This window comes from Drosophila montana, unplaced genomic scaffold, assembly GCF_035044405.1.
Source record: "Drosophila montana isolate Dmon_TW-CO22-7 unplaced genomic scaffold, ASM3504440v1 contig_2482_1, whole genome shotgun sequence".
Taxonomy (NCBI): domain Eukaryota; kingdom Metazoa; phylum Arthropoda; class Insecta; order Diptera; family Drosophilidae; genus Drosophila; species Drosophila montana.
In genome coordinates, this window is record NW_026997352.1 from 206690 (window position 1) to 221454 (window position 14765).

Genomic DNA, 14765 nt, shown 5'->3' on the forward strand with positions numbered 1-14765 from the left:
TTGCCGTTGCCGTCGCAGCGGCCACAAAATAAAATACACCAAGAAATAAGAGAGAAAAAGAAGAAAAATCAAATCGAGCGTTGCTGGCAGCCACACAAAATATTGGGTGGCCGTAGGTTAACTCCATGCACACGGCATAAGTAACGTTCAGTCAGCCTCTAGAAGTCGATCGTGATCGTGGCTTAAGCACTCAGCACTCAGTTGTGCCCCAGACTCAGTCTCCAGTCTCCACAGTCTCCAGTCTCCAGTCTCCACAGTCCTCAGTCTCCACAGTCCTCAGTGTCTAACCCTGTGCGTCTTTAAAGCCCGTTAAAAAAAAAAAATATATATATATACATATATATATAACAAATATCGTCGTGAATTTTTTGTACGTTTCGCGCGTTTTAAGAAAAAATTTTCCATTTTTTTTTTTTAATTCAAGTTTTTAAATATATATATACACAACGCACACACACACACACATACATACAAAATGAAGTACTTCAACATGTGAGTGAGATATATTTTTAATAATTTACATACTTTTTGTGGGTTTTTTTTTTTCAACATTTTTTTTGTTGCTTTTTTTGCTTATCTTTTTGTGTTTGCCGCGCAGCTAATCCAGTTTTTTCTGCATTTATTTTAATATTTTTTTTGCTGACGTGTTTGGGATATTTATGTTATTTTATAAAACCTAAGATCGTTAATAAAGCAATTTGGGCATTAAATTAGCTGATGTCGAAATAAGTTTCTGCTCTCTGGCTGGCATCTGGCCAGGGTTGCCAACATTTTTGCACTTAATTCACGTCTCGAACACTTTTAACGGGCATAGAAAATGCAGCTACGAGTGCCTTCAAGTCACAACTCTTCAGTTTATCGAGTCGGTTCCATTTGCCAGCCTGACCAAACCCATTGAACTCAGGAACTGCAAATGCTAGAACCATGAAATTTGGTTCGTAAAGTCTAGAGCCTGCCAGCAGCTAATGTAACACAACTTGGCTGCATATACTTAAGAGCAAGGCGAGATATTGGCTTGGGAATGATGAAACTGAAATTTGGTGTGCACATTTTAAGTTTATTCTGAGAGTTTCCCCCATAATCGCTGCACATATGCCAGAGTTACAAGAGTTGATTGGCATATAAACTGGCTTTTCCTGGCTTTACCTGGCTTTTCCTGGCTTTTCCTGGTTTAGCCTGGTTCCTAAGCGTGCCCAAGAGTTAGCTAATGTATTTAACGACTATTATCTATCTATCTATCTATCTATCTATCTCTTACAAAGCTTTTGCAGGGTATTTGCAAGTCGCACGTCTCAAGATTTTTTATTTTATTATTCGAGCACGACTTTTGGCTGCAAGAAATCTGTGAACCGAATGCCTCAACTGAACTTTAACACGCCAACGTTTCAAATCTCTCACACGGCAAAATGTCGCAGTTGATGATGATGATGATGATGATGTTGTTGTTGCCAATGATGATCATTAACATTATGTGGCTGCTGCTGTTGTTGTTCTTGTTGTTGTTGCCTTGTGGCATTTGCCGGCACAAAGAAATGGCAAATGCCAATTCCCAGCTGCAATTGCCGTTGCCGTTGCAATTGCAGTTGTCGCCGAGCAACAGCAACCAGCAACTTGATGTGAGAAGAGGCTCATTCAACTGACTGTCCGTCTGTCCGTCTGTCTGTCTGTCTGACTGTATGACTGGCTGTCAGTGCATTGATTGAAAGAAATGTTTCAAGGTCGCCAGCTGATGCTGCCGTCTGCTGTTGCTGCTGTTGTTGCTGCTGTTGCTATTGTCGTCTGCACGCCAGCAACATCTGGCCGCAGTTGCTTAGCTTGGCATGGGTAGCGCATGGTGGGCCCCCCCCCCCCCCGCGGTTGGCCGGGCAGGATGTTGCTGTTGGTAAATTAAGTGCGAGTATATTGGATTAATTACCAAGCGCTGCAAATTGTGACTGTTGCCGCTGCACATTGCTGCTTGTTGGCTGAGATGTTGTCTTATAAATTAACGGTTGCACTTTTAATGCAAGCTGACAGACACGCACACACATGTACATGCATATATATACATATATATATATATAAGTAATATGTATGTTAATCGCATAGCGCATGGGGGGAATTAATCACAGTGGGGCAAAAAAAAAATATCGAAATATCGCCAGCAACAGAAGACGGGAGACGGCAGACGGGAGACGGCAGCAACAAGCGCCAATTTGACGGCAAGATCAGGATTTTAATTTAGTTTCGCTGGCGTTTTGGGGGTTTGTCATGTTGTTGCTGTTGTTGTTGTTGCTGTTGTTGCTGTTGTTGTTGCTGTTGCTGTTGCTGTCGTTTTACATGCGTTTCATTTCATTTTTGGCGCACAAATCGCTCGCATTATGCAATATTATTTAAATAAGAGAGATCAGATCATGTGCATGCCAAAAACCAAACCAGAATACACACACTCGCACACACACACACACACTCGCACACACACTCGCACACATCATATGTAGTTGGATGTTGCTGGCAAAAGTTTTGAAGCAAAAAAGTGTTTTTTTTGTTGCTTTAAAACATATTTTCAAGGACTTTGTCAAACTGTGCAAATTGGCAACAAGGTGTTAAACACACACCTGAGTGTGTGCGTGTGTGTGTGTGCGTGTGTGTGTGTGTGCTTGCGTGCATTTCATAAGCCAAATTCAATGTAAGCCAGCCCGCAACAGCAACAGCAGCAGCAGCAACAACAAGTACGTCAAATAAAGAAACTGTAACACAAATCAAAAGACTCAGGCAACGAACTTGCTGACTTGACTAACTGATTGGCTGCGACTATTGGCTACAACACGTACTTGTGCCGTCACAATGCACCGTTATTGAACCCACTTAAGCGACAACAACAGCAACAGCAACAACAACAGCAACAGCAGTTACAGGCCAAGTAAATACAGCAACAAATGCGCACGTTTTTCTTTTTCTTTAAAGCTCGTAATTATATTCGAGCTGTCCCATATATACATATATATACACACATAAACCCATATATATATATATATATATATGCATATATAGCCAGGCATGACTCCAACTCCGACTATAGATGGGCAATTAGCATAGTGACCCGTTTTGGGGGCATGGCTATTGGCAAAATTAGCCTTTCAGCTTTATTGTATTATTATTATTATTATGATTTTTTATTTTGTTGTCGCTTGTTTTTTTCTGGTGTACAACAACAACTTTATAGTTGAGCCCATGACGCCATCGCCATGAACTAATTCCGCAAATGCAAATCATAATCTCATGTGATAAACAAAAATAAAACTGAAAAAATAAAACTGAATAAAAACGAAACAAGAAAAAGAGGGCAAATAAAAAAATGCGTTTAAAAACAAGAAAAACACTTTTAACTGAAATGTGAAGTTTTGTTGACCGAGCTCTTCACGGCGAACACTTTTTATGCGCAAATAACAAATGGACAAAATCGGTTCGCTTCGTTTTCCCTGCTGTTATACCCTCTAAATACCCTGTAATCTGCGCATCAGATATGCATATTTCTGTATATAAGCTAGCTTTTCAGCAAAAGTTCCAGATCCGATTTCCAAGCCAATTACGGCCCAAGTTCTTCAAATATTTTCGGTTTGTTCTAAAAAAAAAAACAGTGTTGCAAAATAGCAAAAAGTAATCACTTAAAACAATATATTATTATATTATAATCATATTTATTAACAATAATAATTTACCTTAATAAATTTTTTCTCTAATTCCTTGAGTTACATTTATAAGCAAAAATAGTTCAATAATAAAACGAACATTTTTTTATAAATAAAAGTAAAACGGGTTAAAAATAATCTTTTTTTATATTAAAAACGTTTAAGCAAAAGTAGTTCAAAAAAATCAATTTATCTTTTCTTCTTTTTTTTTCATTTATAATCAAAAATAGTTAAATAAAAAAAAAATATTTGATTTTTTGTTTTAAAACGTGTAAGCAGAATATAACTAAGCAAAACGAACTATTTAAATTCTTTTTTAATTTATAAGCAAAAAAAAAAGTACAACAATATCGAATTTTAATTTATAAATCATAAATTATAAATCAATTTATGTAGACGTGAATATATGCACACGAAAACAAGCTTCGCTTTTTCAAGAACACGCGCTTTCAACACTCAAAAACAGTGTTAATAAATTAAATGACAACATTCAAGCCTTGGTACGAAAATATTTGTATTATTCTCAATTACGTTTTTATACACTTCTCAAGGGTAGTTTGATCTTGTCGTGAAATGTGTGACGCATACGAGGAGACATTCCATATATATATATATACTTGATCAGCATTAAGAGCCGACGATTTATAGCCATGTCCGTCTGTCTGTCTGTCTGTTCGCCTGGTTGTTACACATATACACATATACATATATCGATAACGGATCGATGCACTATATCATCTAGCTGACATGAGCATGATTAGACAAAAATTTAGTTCTTATTTGTCTTTAAAAATATCTAAAGCGAGCTCTACCCATGAAGAGAATTCCAACTATAAAGATCTTCTCTATATCATATATATCTATATCATTTATTCTCTATATCATATATGCTACTATATTATTATATTGCTATATTATTATATTGCTGTATAGAAAAATGTTTTGTTCCTTTTATAACCTAAACCGAATCAAAATTTATTAAACAGGCAGTAGGAAGCATCTGCGACCCCATAAAGTATATATATTCTTGATCAGAGTCAATAGCCAACTCAGAATCTTCCTGTCACATATCTGTAAGACCTTACGTCCCATGTCCACAAAGGGTATTTAATATTCGGCTTGTCAAAGTTGGGTATTTCTGTTGATTGTTTATTTCTTCTTCACATTGAAAATGTGCGTGGCCCTGGGTATCTGCTAGTCGCGTCTGCATAAGCAGTTTGTGATGACAATGATGATGAAGATGATGATGATGATGATGATGATGATGCAGCATCATTAAACGAATGGTTCCGCCTTCCACTTAAAGATTCTCGGCGCTTGGCTGACGTTTTCCTTATCATAAATTTGCAACTAATGTTGCTTATATAACAGGTTGTTGTTGTTGTTGTTGCTGCTTTTCGGGGCTTGGCTAGAAATGATTGCATGTGTGTGAGTGTATTGTCTCGGAGAGCGCTTCAATAGTTTCCCAGTTCCCAAAATGCCAAAAAACCGGTTCAACCAAAGCGCAAGACGCCAAATGTCATATAGACATGGACTCGGCTGTACGAAGAGACTTGCAACAACTAAACACAGCGCTTGACTTGAATTTCGATTAAGAAGCGACAAGAAGAAGAAGAAGAAGCAGTTAATGATTCCAGGCAACACGCCAGCAACACGCACCCACAACAGCAACAACAACAGCAACAGCAACAACAACAACAACAACTGGCCGCCTTTCACCTTTCCATGAACGTGTTGCATAAGTGTAAGGCGGCGATTGAAATGCAAAGAGTCGCTCGGACATGCCACAGTTGACCCTAATCAATGCGAAAAGATGCAACCCAGCCCGGCGGCAATAAAAACAACAACAACAACAACAACAGTGGCAGCAGCAGCAGCTAGCGGCAATTGCAGTTGTTGCTGTTGTTGTTGTTGTTGTTGGGGTTGGGGCGGGCCTGGGCCTGGGCCTCGCCCTCATGACTGCGGCCCGAGTTGGCCCGAGTTGTCGGCTTGCACATTTTACCGTTATTAGCCAATTGCATGTGCCGATCATGTGCGCATTTAAATTTATTCTGGCGCTGGCAACGGGCAACTGGTTTACAGATGTTGTTGCTGCTGTTGTTGTTGTTGCTGTTACTTTTGCATAAGCACCTGTTGCCTTTTGGCGCAGCTGCAGCAAGGGAACGGGCGGGCGGTTAGTGGGCGGGCTAACTAACAGCTAAACTGCAGGCACTGGCCTTAGACTGTTGCCAGAAGTATTTCAAAACAAGTTCGCTGCCTAAGTCTTTTGTTTAGCATGCGAAAAGGCGAAAGAAATCCACAAAAAATAGCAACAACAACAGCAACAAAACAAATAACCAAAAATAAGAAGAAGAAGCACAATAAAAAAAGCCAATTCGTAAGCGCATAAATTTAAAATCGAAAGTGAGACCGAAAAAAGAAAAACAAAACCCGTTTAGCTGACCTTTAAGCATTAATAATTGTTAGCACATCTCGGGCGTGAAAAAAGAAGAAGAAGACGACGACGACAACGACGACGACGACGACGACGAAGAAGAAGAAGAAGAAGCAGCAGCGGCGGCAGACGGCGCATACATATCTTTATGGCCTATCTTAATATATTTATTTATTTATGTTCAGACGCACATGGCTTATGAATATATATGCACATACATGCACACATGCACACACATATAGATATATATATATATATATGTATATATGTGTGCGCACACAATTTATGTATGGTACGTGTTTTTAGCAGCCAAGTCCGGTTCAGGTTCTCAGCACAACCCGTTCAACCAGACCAGAAAAGAAATCATGCATATATACATATATATATACATCTATATATATATATCTATATCTTTGTGCACATATGTGTATGTATGTGTCTTTGGAGATGCCAGCTAATTGACTATGGAGAATTTCAATTGAAGTTGCGCCTCGTGGTCGTTAGGCAACATATTTCGATCCAGCCAAAGCCGGCTTAATAGAATTATGCATGCGATTTTATCAGCTATTATTTATAAACAATTTCCTTATGGAAGAGTTTCAAGAGTGCGCTTCAGCTAAATGCCAAGTTATTTTATTGATATTTTTAGGGCTCTCTTTCAACATCAAGCTCCAAACATAACCTCAAACCTTTAGGCTTATCTAAATCAGACATTTTTTGCTTATTTAAAAGTTTTGCCACATGCATAACCTCAAAGCTTCTACCTAACCTCAAACTAAACCAGGTTCCTTTATGGAAACACTTGAAATTTCTTCAAAACTTATCAGAAATAAACATTTTCTGATGTTAAATCAGTTTATAACCTCAAACCTCCTACATAACCTCAAAGTTTATGCATAACTTTAAAGTTTATGCATAACCTCAAAGTTTATGCATAACCTCAAACTAAAGAATGCACTAATTTGTAAACACTTCAAGTTTCTGGCAGCTAATCAAAACTAAATAGTTCGCATAAGTTGCAGCTCATTGCTGCCCGACTTAACCTCAAATTCTGCACATAACCTCAAAACTGTAAACTGATATTTGTTTTTTTGATTTGGTTTCGATCAACAGCTGCCTGCTTTTCATTATCTGCGCTCTGTGCTACGGACTGGTGGCGGCCCAAGATGAGGGCGCGCCAGCTGGCAACGCATCGCCAGCGAAGAGAATCGCTGCACTGCGTCGCCCCGTGGGCAAGGCGGCCAAGCCGACGACAACAACAACGCCGGCGCCCGCGCATGACGATGGCGCCGAAGAGGATGAGTACAATGAGGAGGCCGGCGCCGGTGAGCATGGCCAGTATGGCGATGAGCAGGATGAGGGAGCGGCCAGCTCCACAACGACCACAACCGAGCCGCCAAAAAAAGTGGGACCCGTCATTCGGCCCTTCCGCTCCAACGATGATTTCCTCAACTCGCTGAAGCGCCGCCAGCAGAACGCCAAGAAGCATCGCAGCGAGAAGACGCCCGCCAGCAAGCCGGCCAAGAAGACCGACGATGAGGCCGCCGCCGCCGAGGAGGAGGAGTCCGTGCCGGCGCCAGCGCCCGCTTCGCCAGCTTCGCCCGCCAAGGGCTACAAGAGCAATGCGGCACGTAAGTTATCTCCATTCAATCTCTGCCTGAAATAGTTGACTTATCCGTTTTGTTGTTCTCGGTTTAACCTTAGTCAGCCGTCGCAAGCTGGCCAAGCCCGTGAAGGCCGCTCAGCCGGAGCCCGAGGTGGATGCCGCTGCCGAGGAATCGGAGCAAAAGGAGGAGGAGCAGCCAAAGCCCAAGCGTCCACTCAGCAGTCGCTTGGCCTTGAGGAAGCGCAACTAAAATATATAAATTTATATAACTTAACCGTTATCTGATACACACACACACAGAAACATCCCGCTCTCTGACTATCTCCCTCTCCACCGCTCTCTCTCTCTATCTCTCTCTCTCTCTGTCTCGCTCACACTCATGGCTAGCTATGGGCAGCTGCAGATCTGCCGCTTAGTTTTTAGTACACAATTTGATTTTTGTCTCGTGTCTGTGTGTGTGTGTGTGTGTGTGCATGTGTGTGTGTGTGTGTTTTAGCAAGATTCATTTATTTATTTTGTGCACAACACACACACATACAGCACACAGCACACCACACCCCGCCACACACACACACACACACACACACACACACAAAGCACGCCTTGACACACACACACACTCGCACACATACACATACACCAAACCCCCCCCCCCCCCTCCTCCAACACCAACACCTTACACGCTCTGTGCCAATGTATTTGTGTATATATATTTGCATTGAATATATATAGCTCATATAAATTGGCACGCATTTATTTCCATATTCACCTTTACAATTTATAAACTAAAATAATGCTTAATGCAACAACAAACAACAAACAACAAACATCAACAACAACAACAACAGCAAACAACAATTACAAATAAAAGAAAATGAATGAAAAAAATATATATTTTTAAAAAAAAAAATAAACTCTCCATTTGACTTTATTATTTTCTTGCAATTTTATGGAACGGAAAATTTGACTTTGATTTACTAGCGAACCGCTTTGAAACCGAATTAAAGCAGCCGAAAATTGGCCTGAATTTTCTTTAATTTAAATAATCAACTTAGCAGACTTATCTTTGAAAATACTTTTGTATATTTGTCCAGGGCTGCAAAGTCAAGGGATAGGAAATCCTTTCGGTTCACGGTTCACGGTTCGAACCAAACTATCTGCCTTTGGATTCAGTTCGTGAACCCAATTCGAAACTTGGCTTGTCCAAAATTTAAACACTTTATTGAAACAATTCAGTTTTTAATTTTTAATTGCCTGTTGTACTAAAATATTGCACATGCAAGATTCAGGGCTAAATTTGAACTCTATCGAAAACTTGGCATCTACCAAAAAGGGTTAGACAAAGCTAATGTTTTAAAGCTAAGCCACTCAAAATCAAAAAGTTGTTAATTTTAAGCTTAATCATCGTTGGAAACAATATGTCTAAGTTCGGTTTACAATTTGGCTTTTTTTGGTGGTATTTGTTTTCGTTTAAGGCTCTTGATAATAAGTTAATTGGCATCTCCGGCTCGAACTCGATTAATGCCCTGCTTATCATATTTTCGATCGCTTGTGTCTATATAATACATTTATGCACCAATTAATTAATTTCCCATTTCTTATTTACCATAAACCGAAGCTCAACTAGGATAAAGAACAGGCAAGCCTAGGCTTAAGCCCATATTAATATATGCACATTGTATATAAAAAAGTAAATAGTTTCAATAATAAAAAAGATATGAAAAATAAATTGAATTGTTTTAATTTTTTTAGCTTTGAGGTACCGAGAAACCCTGGTTTAATGAATTTGGAGAACTAGGTTCACGAACCGAACAAAAAGCCGAGGCATTGGTTCGAACCGCGAACCGTGAACCGAACCACAGACAACTCTGTGTTTGGTTTAGTTAAATCTAAGAAATAGCAACTAAATTTAATGCACAGAAAAGCAAATTGTTTTCTAAAGAACATAGTTGACAAAAAAAAAAACACGCTTGCTTCAATACCTGTGTGTTTATTTGTTAATAATTACAGAACAGAATGTTTTCAAAAAAAAAAACTATATATATGTATATATATAGACTTATAATTGGATTTTTCAATTGTGGTTCAATTGGGGGAATGTATTTTGTATAATCTTGGGTTTAACAGTCCACAAATGTCAAATCTGATTTCGAGCAATATAACTTATTTATGATATAAATAATTGCTATACATAGGGTATATTAAATGGAGCCTTAGCTTGGAGCATGCGTTCAAATGACAACAATAAGTACAGGCTTGCTTATGTCTATATATCTATATATCTATATATATATATAGATGATATATATATGTATATTAATGGTTCATCATTTTCGTTGGATGTGAGCAATATTTATGATTCGTTGTTTCTCAATACTTAGGCTAAATATGCTATATTCAGTTTTATATATTCGAACAATGATAATGCAGCTCTCAACATAACCACACAGAAAATACAATAATAATAATAATAATAATTAAAATATAAAATTAATAATAGAGTAAAACCATTATATTGACAAGAACTGTGCCCGCTTGCGCTTTTGAGACAGTAGCAAACAAAATATTAAATTTTCGCATTTGCATAGAACAGAGCTTAGGATTGATTTTGGTTTTGGATATATAGAACACTCGATCGATAGAGTATTAGCTGTTACCAAATGGCGCTTGAAGTGAATATATTTGTCTATGTGTATAAAGAATAACATTTTGCAATGGCTGCGCATTGGTTCAAAACGGCAATAACAATCGAGTGCTGTCCTCCATGGTCACATTAATTATATATATACATATATGTGTATACATGTATATTGAATTCGATGAAATGTTTCCTAGTCTGTTCCGAGAGAAAGGCACATTTTGCGTTCGACATATATCATATAAAATATGTTACAAATTACACGAAACAATAACAACATTTTGTTGCTTCTTAATAAAATTAAAACGGAAGAGGGGAACGGGGAAGGGGGAGGGGGGGGGGGACATACAAGAGGGTCGCTTGAGGGTTTTTCTTAAATATATATATAAAAAATATTGTGTAGCATTTGCAGAATGCCGCCATGGAATACTTAATGAACATGCGTAAAATGTATGTATGTGGGTGTGTGTACTTTAGGGCGTGGCATAATGTCTTTACAATGCGTAGTAGGTGAGAGGGGTATGGGGGAGGGGGGGGGGCGGGTGTACGGGGGTTTAAGTAGCAATTGCCGAGTACTAGAAGCGTAGCCAGAGATAAATAATACTACATTAAAGTGGGGTATGAAAACTAAAGCATAAACAGCAGCAGCAGCAGCAAGCGTGTCCCAAATGGCTGCAGTGCATCATCATGATCATCCTCATTCTCAACATCAAGTGTGATGCCTGGAGTTGCGCATCAGCGGCACCAGCAACGATGGCGGCCCCGCTTGCCGTAGAAATGGATGCGCCAGCAGCTCGGCGGCTGTGGCACGCTGCGCCGGATCACGGACTAGCATGCGGTCCAAGAACGATTGCAGACGCGGCGATACCTTGTGGGCGTTCTTTAGATTTGGTGGCTGCATGTCCCGTATGCGACGCATCGCCTGCAGCGGCGGCTCGTTGAAGAATGGCGGCTCACCGTCGACCATTTCGATGACCATGATGCCCAGCGACCAGATGTCCACATCGGGGCCGTATGGCAGGCGCGATATGACCTCCGGTGACATCCAATACGGTGTGCCCACCAGGGATTTGCGCTTGGGCAGCTCCTGCGACACCTGCGCACAAAAACCAAAGTCCGACAGCTTGACGCGTCCATCCGCGGCCAGCAGAATGGAGTCCGACTTGATGTCGCGATGGATGACGCCCTGTGGGGGAATGGAGGCAATTAGTAGTACAGTAAAAATAAAAGAAGAGTACATTGACTATGAGATACACTCTTGTTATCGCGCTCTCTTTCTAATTGGGCGCAAATTCGTCCAATATTTGAATCTGTTTCAAACATCTTTTAACCTGTTTTGCATTTGGCACAATTGTAAAAGCAAAGAGTAGAGCCTGCACGACTATGGGATACTATGGGACATGGAGGGACATGGAACATGGGACATGTGACCTCTGTCTCTCTCTCTCTCTCTCTCTCTCTCTCTCTCTCTCTATCTCCCGTTAATTAAAAATACTTAAGTAATTTTTGCAAACCTGTTTTAAACGAGCTTAAAACTAGTTTTAAACCGCATTTGTATTTAGTTATTGTAGCTACAAAGTGCAAGTAACAAGCGAAGCATACACGACTTTGAGATACCCTGCGCTACTGAAATGTGTTCTCTCTTTCTCTCTCTGTATCTTTCTATCATATGGGAACCTATGGGAAACTGTTTTGATCTTTTAGCAGCTCTATGCCCTAATTTTCAACCTATTTTTTGCTCTACCTCTCTCTCTCGTGGTTTTTAATCTGTATATACTTAAGTATACTTATGCTTGAAGATATCTTATGCAGAAGATATGGACAAAAGCTAATAAACTTGCTCTGCATATGGTATATAGGCATAAATATTTCAAATCAGAAGTCTCCAGTTCTCGAGATCGTCGCGCTCATCGGGAATGCCCTCTTATGGCCAATGCCTTGTCCGAAGGGCCAGACGATTCTTATTTGCGCAAGTTCTAATGGCCGACCAGAAGTGACCATTGCGGGAGTACAGATAATAGATATAGATGCGTGCTTAAGCCAATTATGCACATTTCGCTGACTTCGGTTAACAGGGTAGGGTTGGGTCAGCAAAATTTGCGGTTTTTTAGTTTGGTACCAGAAGCCAACAGCAGAGTCCGGCCCACCGTCCGAGCGCCCAGCTATCGCATTACATATGCGGCGGGCGACATTTCGGAATTGAAACCAAACCGCACAAAACGGCGCGAAAGAAAGCGCAAAAGAACGAAAATAGAAAGGCATTGAAATGGGGGAAAAGAGCCAAAGAGACATTGGGTGAGGCTTTGGCTGTTGGATTGTTGGACTGTTGGGCTGTTGGGCTGGGGCTGGGGCTGGGGCTCGGCTTGTTGCCCATGCTGGTCACGCACCTGTGAGTGCAAATAGGCCAAAGCCTTTAGGCATTGCTTGCAAACGGTGGCTATTTGCTCCTCATCCATGCGCGAATGTGTGACAATGTCGGTGAGTGCGCCGCCCTCGAGATACTCCATGACCACCCAGAGCTCATCGTTGACCAGAAAGCTAGAGTATGTCTCCACAATGTTCGGATGATGATAGTCACGCATGATGACCACCTCGTTGAAGAGCAGCTCGCGTCGCTGCTGCTTGCGCAGATCCATTTTCTTGACGGCCACTTGACGACCTGAAAGAGCGTGGAAATATTAATTGAATTTCTTGATAGATGCGAGGAGCAACTCACCTGTTGACTTGTCGGTGGCTATGCAAACGGTGCCCGTGGAGCCTTCGCCAATTTTATTGAAATGATCGAGATTCTCGCGCGGATCGCCCGCCGATACAACCATTTGTAATGCGGCACGGAATTGCTCGTGTGTCAGCCGCTGCTCCTGTTTGGGCTGGGCCTGCGCCTGTGCTTGGGCGGCAGCGGCAGCGGCCAGTGCAGCCGCATTGCCACTGGAGCTGGAGGCGCGCGATGCTGTCTTGGCGTGATTGATGTGTGGATTCTGATTCTGATCGGCCACAAGTTTTGGTTGCTGCTGTTGCTGTTGTTGTTGTTGTTGTGAGGCAGGGTACATGGGATAGTTCTGGCCATTGTTGTTGTTGTTGTTGTTATTGTTGTGATGCGAATGCGTAGAACGCGTTGCACTGGCCACAGAGCTCACCGGCGACGTTTGCTGCTGCTGTTGCTGCGGCATGCCCGGGGCAGCACGGTACTGATCGGTGCGCACGGCCAGTGGACCTGTGACGCCGCCATTAGGATGTGTGTGCGGATGTGGATGTTGGTGCGGATGCGCATGGGCATGTTGACTGGGATAGAGCATGTTGTGTGGCATCGGCTGTTGCGGCTTAAAGCCATGGCCAGGCATTGTTGGTGTGGGCGTGGCAGCCGACGCCGATGACTCCTCCTCGGGCACAGCTGGCGGCACATTGGCCACACGACGCACACGCGGCGGACTGGAGCTGCGCAACGAATTCGAGCGCGCCACATGCGATGTCTTGGGCAGCACCAGCTGTTGCTGTTGCTGCAGCTGCTGTTGCTGGGGCAGCATTGCGGCCGCACCGGAGGAAGGATTGCTCATCATCATGGTGCTGCTGCTGCTGTTCAGCGATGTCGTGTCCGCCTTGTTGTTATTGTGATGCGGACGCACAATTGTCTTCAGATCGAGAATTTCGGTTGGCGTTATCTCCGAGGGATCGACAAGCGGCAGCGGTCGATTGCTGGACTTTAATATCTGGTTATTGCCCACAATGGAGGCCCATTGCAGCGGGAGGCCGACATATTTATTCTCCCGCTTGTCGAAGCCCGTGTGCACGCGATGCTCGAAATTGCTCGGCATCGAGATCAGCGGTTTCTTCTTCTTCTTAGTGAACATTTTTGCTTGTTCCGTTATGGCGCTGTCAATTGCAAATTGCCAGGGAGCTGCTGCTTCCCCTCGTTCCCGTTCTGGCAACTTTTGTTGACTTTTCTTTTACCCGCCCTTTTGTTTGGCCCGTCAAAAGGCGACAGCGACAAAGTCTTCGGGCACACACTAACACTGGCTCAGGCACAGGCACATCCACACGTACATCACGTACACACAGGCATAGGCGAAGGCGACGGCGACAGCGACAGCGACGGATGCGATTTATGTAGATTTCGTGTTTAGGCGCTTTCAATCGACTTTCACATGAACAATTCGCATGGCTTGACCGAATGCTGGCTACGTTATCTAACAAGTTAACATAAATACACTTTAACGTAAACAAAAACAAACAAACACAATCTGAGAACTAATAAAAATAAACTTAAAAATTATTAATTGCCGATGCTAGCAGTTATCGTTGCTGTGTTGCTACGAGAGAGCTGCAAAACTATCGCCCATGCTCACGATAGTATCGCTATTGCGGTTGTCATGACCCAAATATATGGCACATAGCATAAACAATGTACGATAGCTCTGG

At 41.8% G+C, this 14765-nt stretch overlaps 2 protein-coding genes across 2 annotated transcripts; one reads left to right on the top strand and one right to left on the bottom strand.

Annotated features, from left to right (window-relative positions):
• Window positions 1-456: 456 nt before the first annotated feature.
• Window positions 457-8145, top strand: LOC135428609 (myristoylated alanine-rich C-kinase substrate). Its single transcript, XM_064682685.1, has 3 exons — window positions 457-492; window positions 7219-7736; window positions 7810-8145. Exons 1-3 carry the CDS (start codon window positions 476-478, stop codon window positions 7959-7961), a joined length of 687 nt encoding a protein of 228 aa, XP_064538755.1. The 5' UTR covers window positions 457-475; the 3' UTR covers window positions 7962-8145.
• A 2913-nt stretch (window positions 8146-11058) lies between these two features.
• Window positions 11059-14669, bottom strand: mbt (serine/threonine-protein kinase PAK mbt). Its single transcript, XM_064682661.1, has 3 exons — window positions 13066-14669; window positions 12737-13008; window positions 11059-11535 (listed from the first exon to the last, which is right to left on the bottom strand). The coding sequence occupies exons 1-3, from the start codon at window positions 14195-14197 to the stop codon at window positions 11059-11061; spliced, it is 1881 nt and encodes a 626-aa protein (XP_064538731.1). The 5' UTR covers window positions 14198-14669.
• Between the last annotated feature and the right edge of the window lie 96 nt (window positions 14670-14765).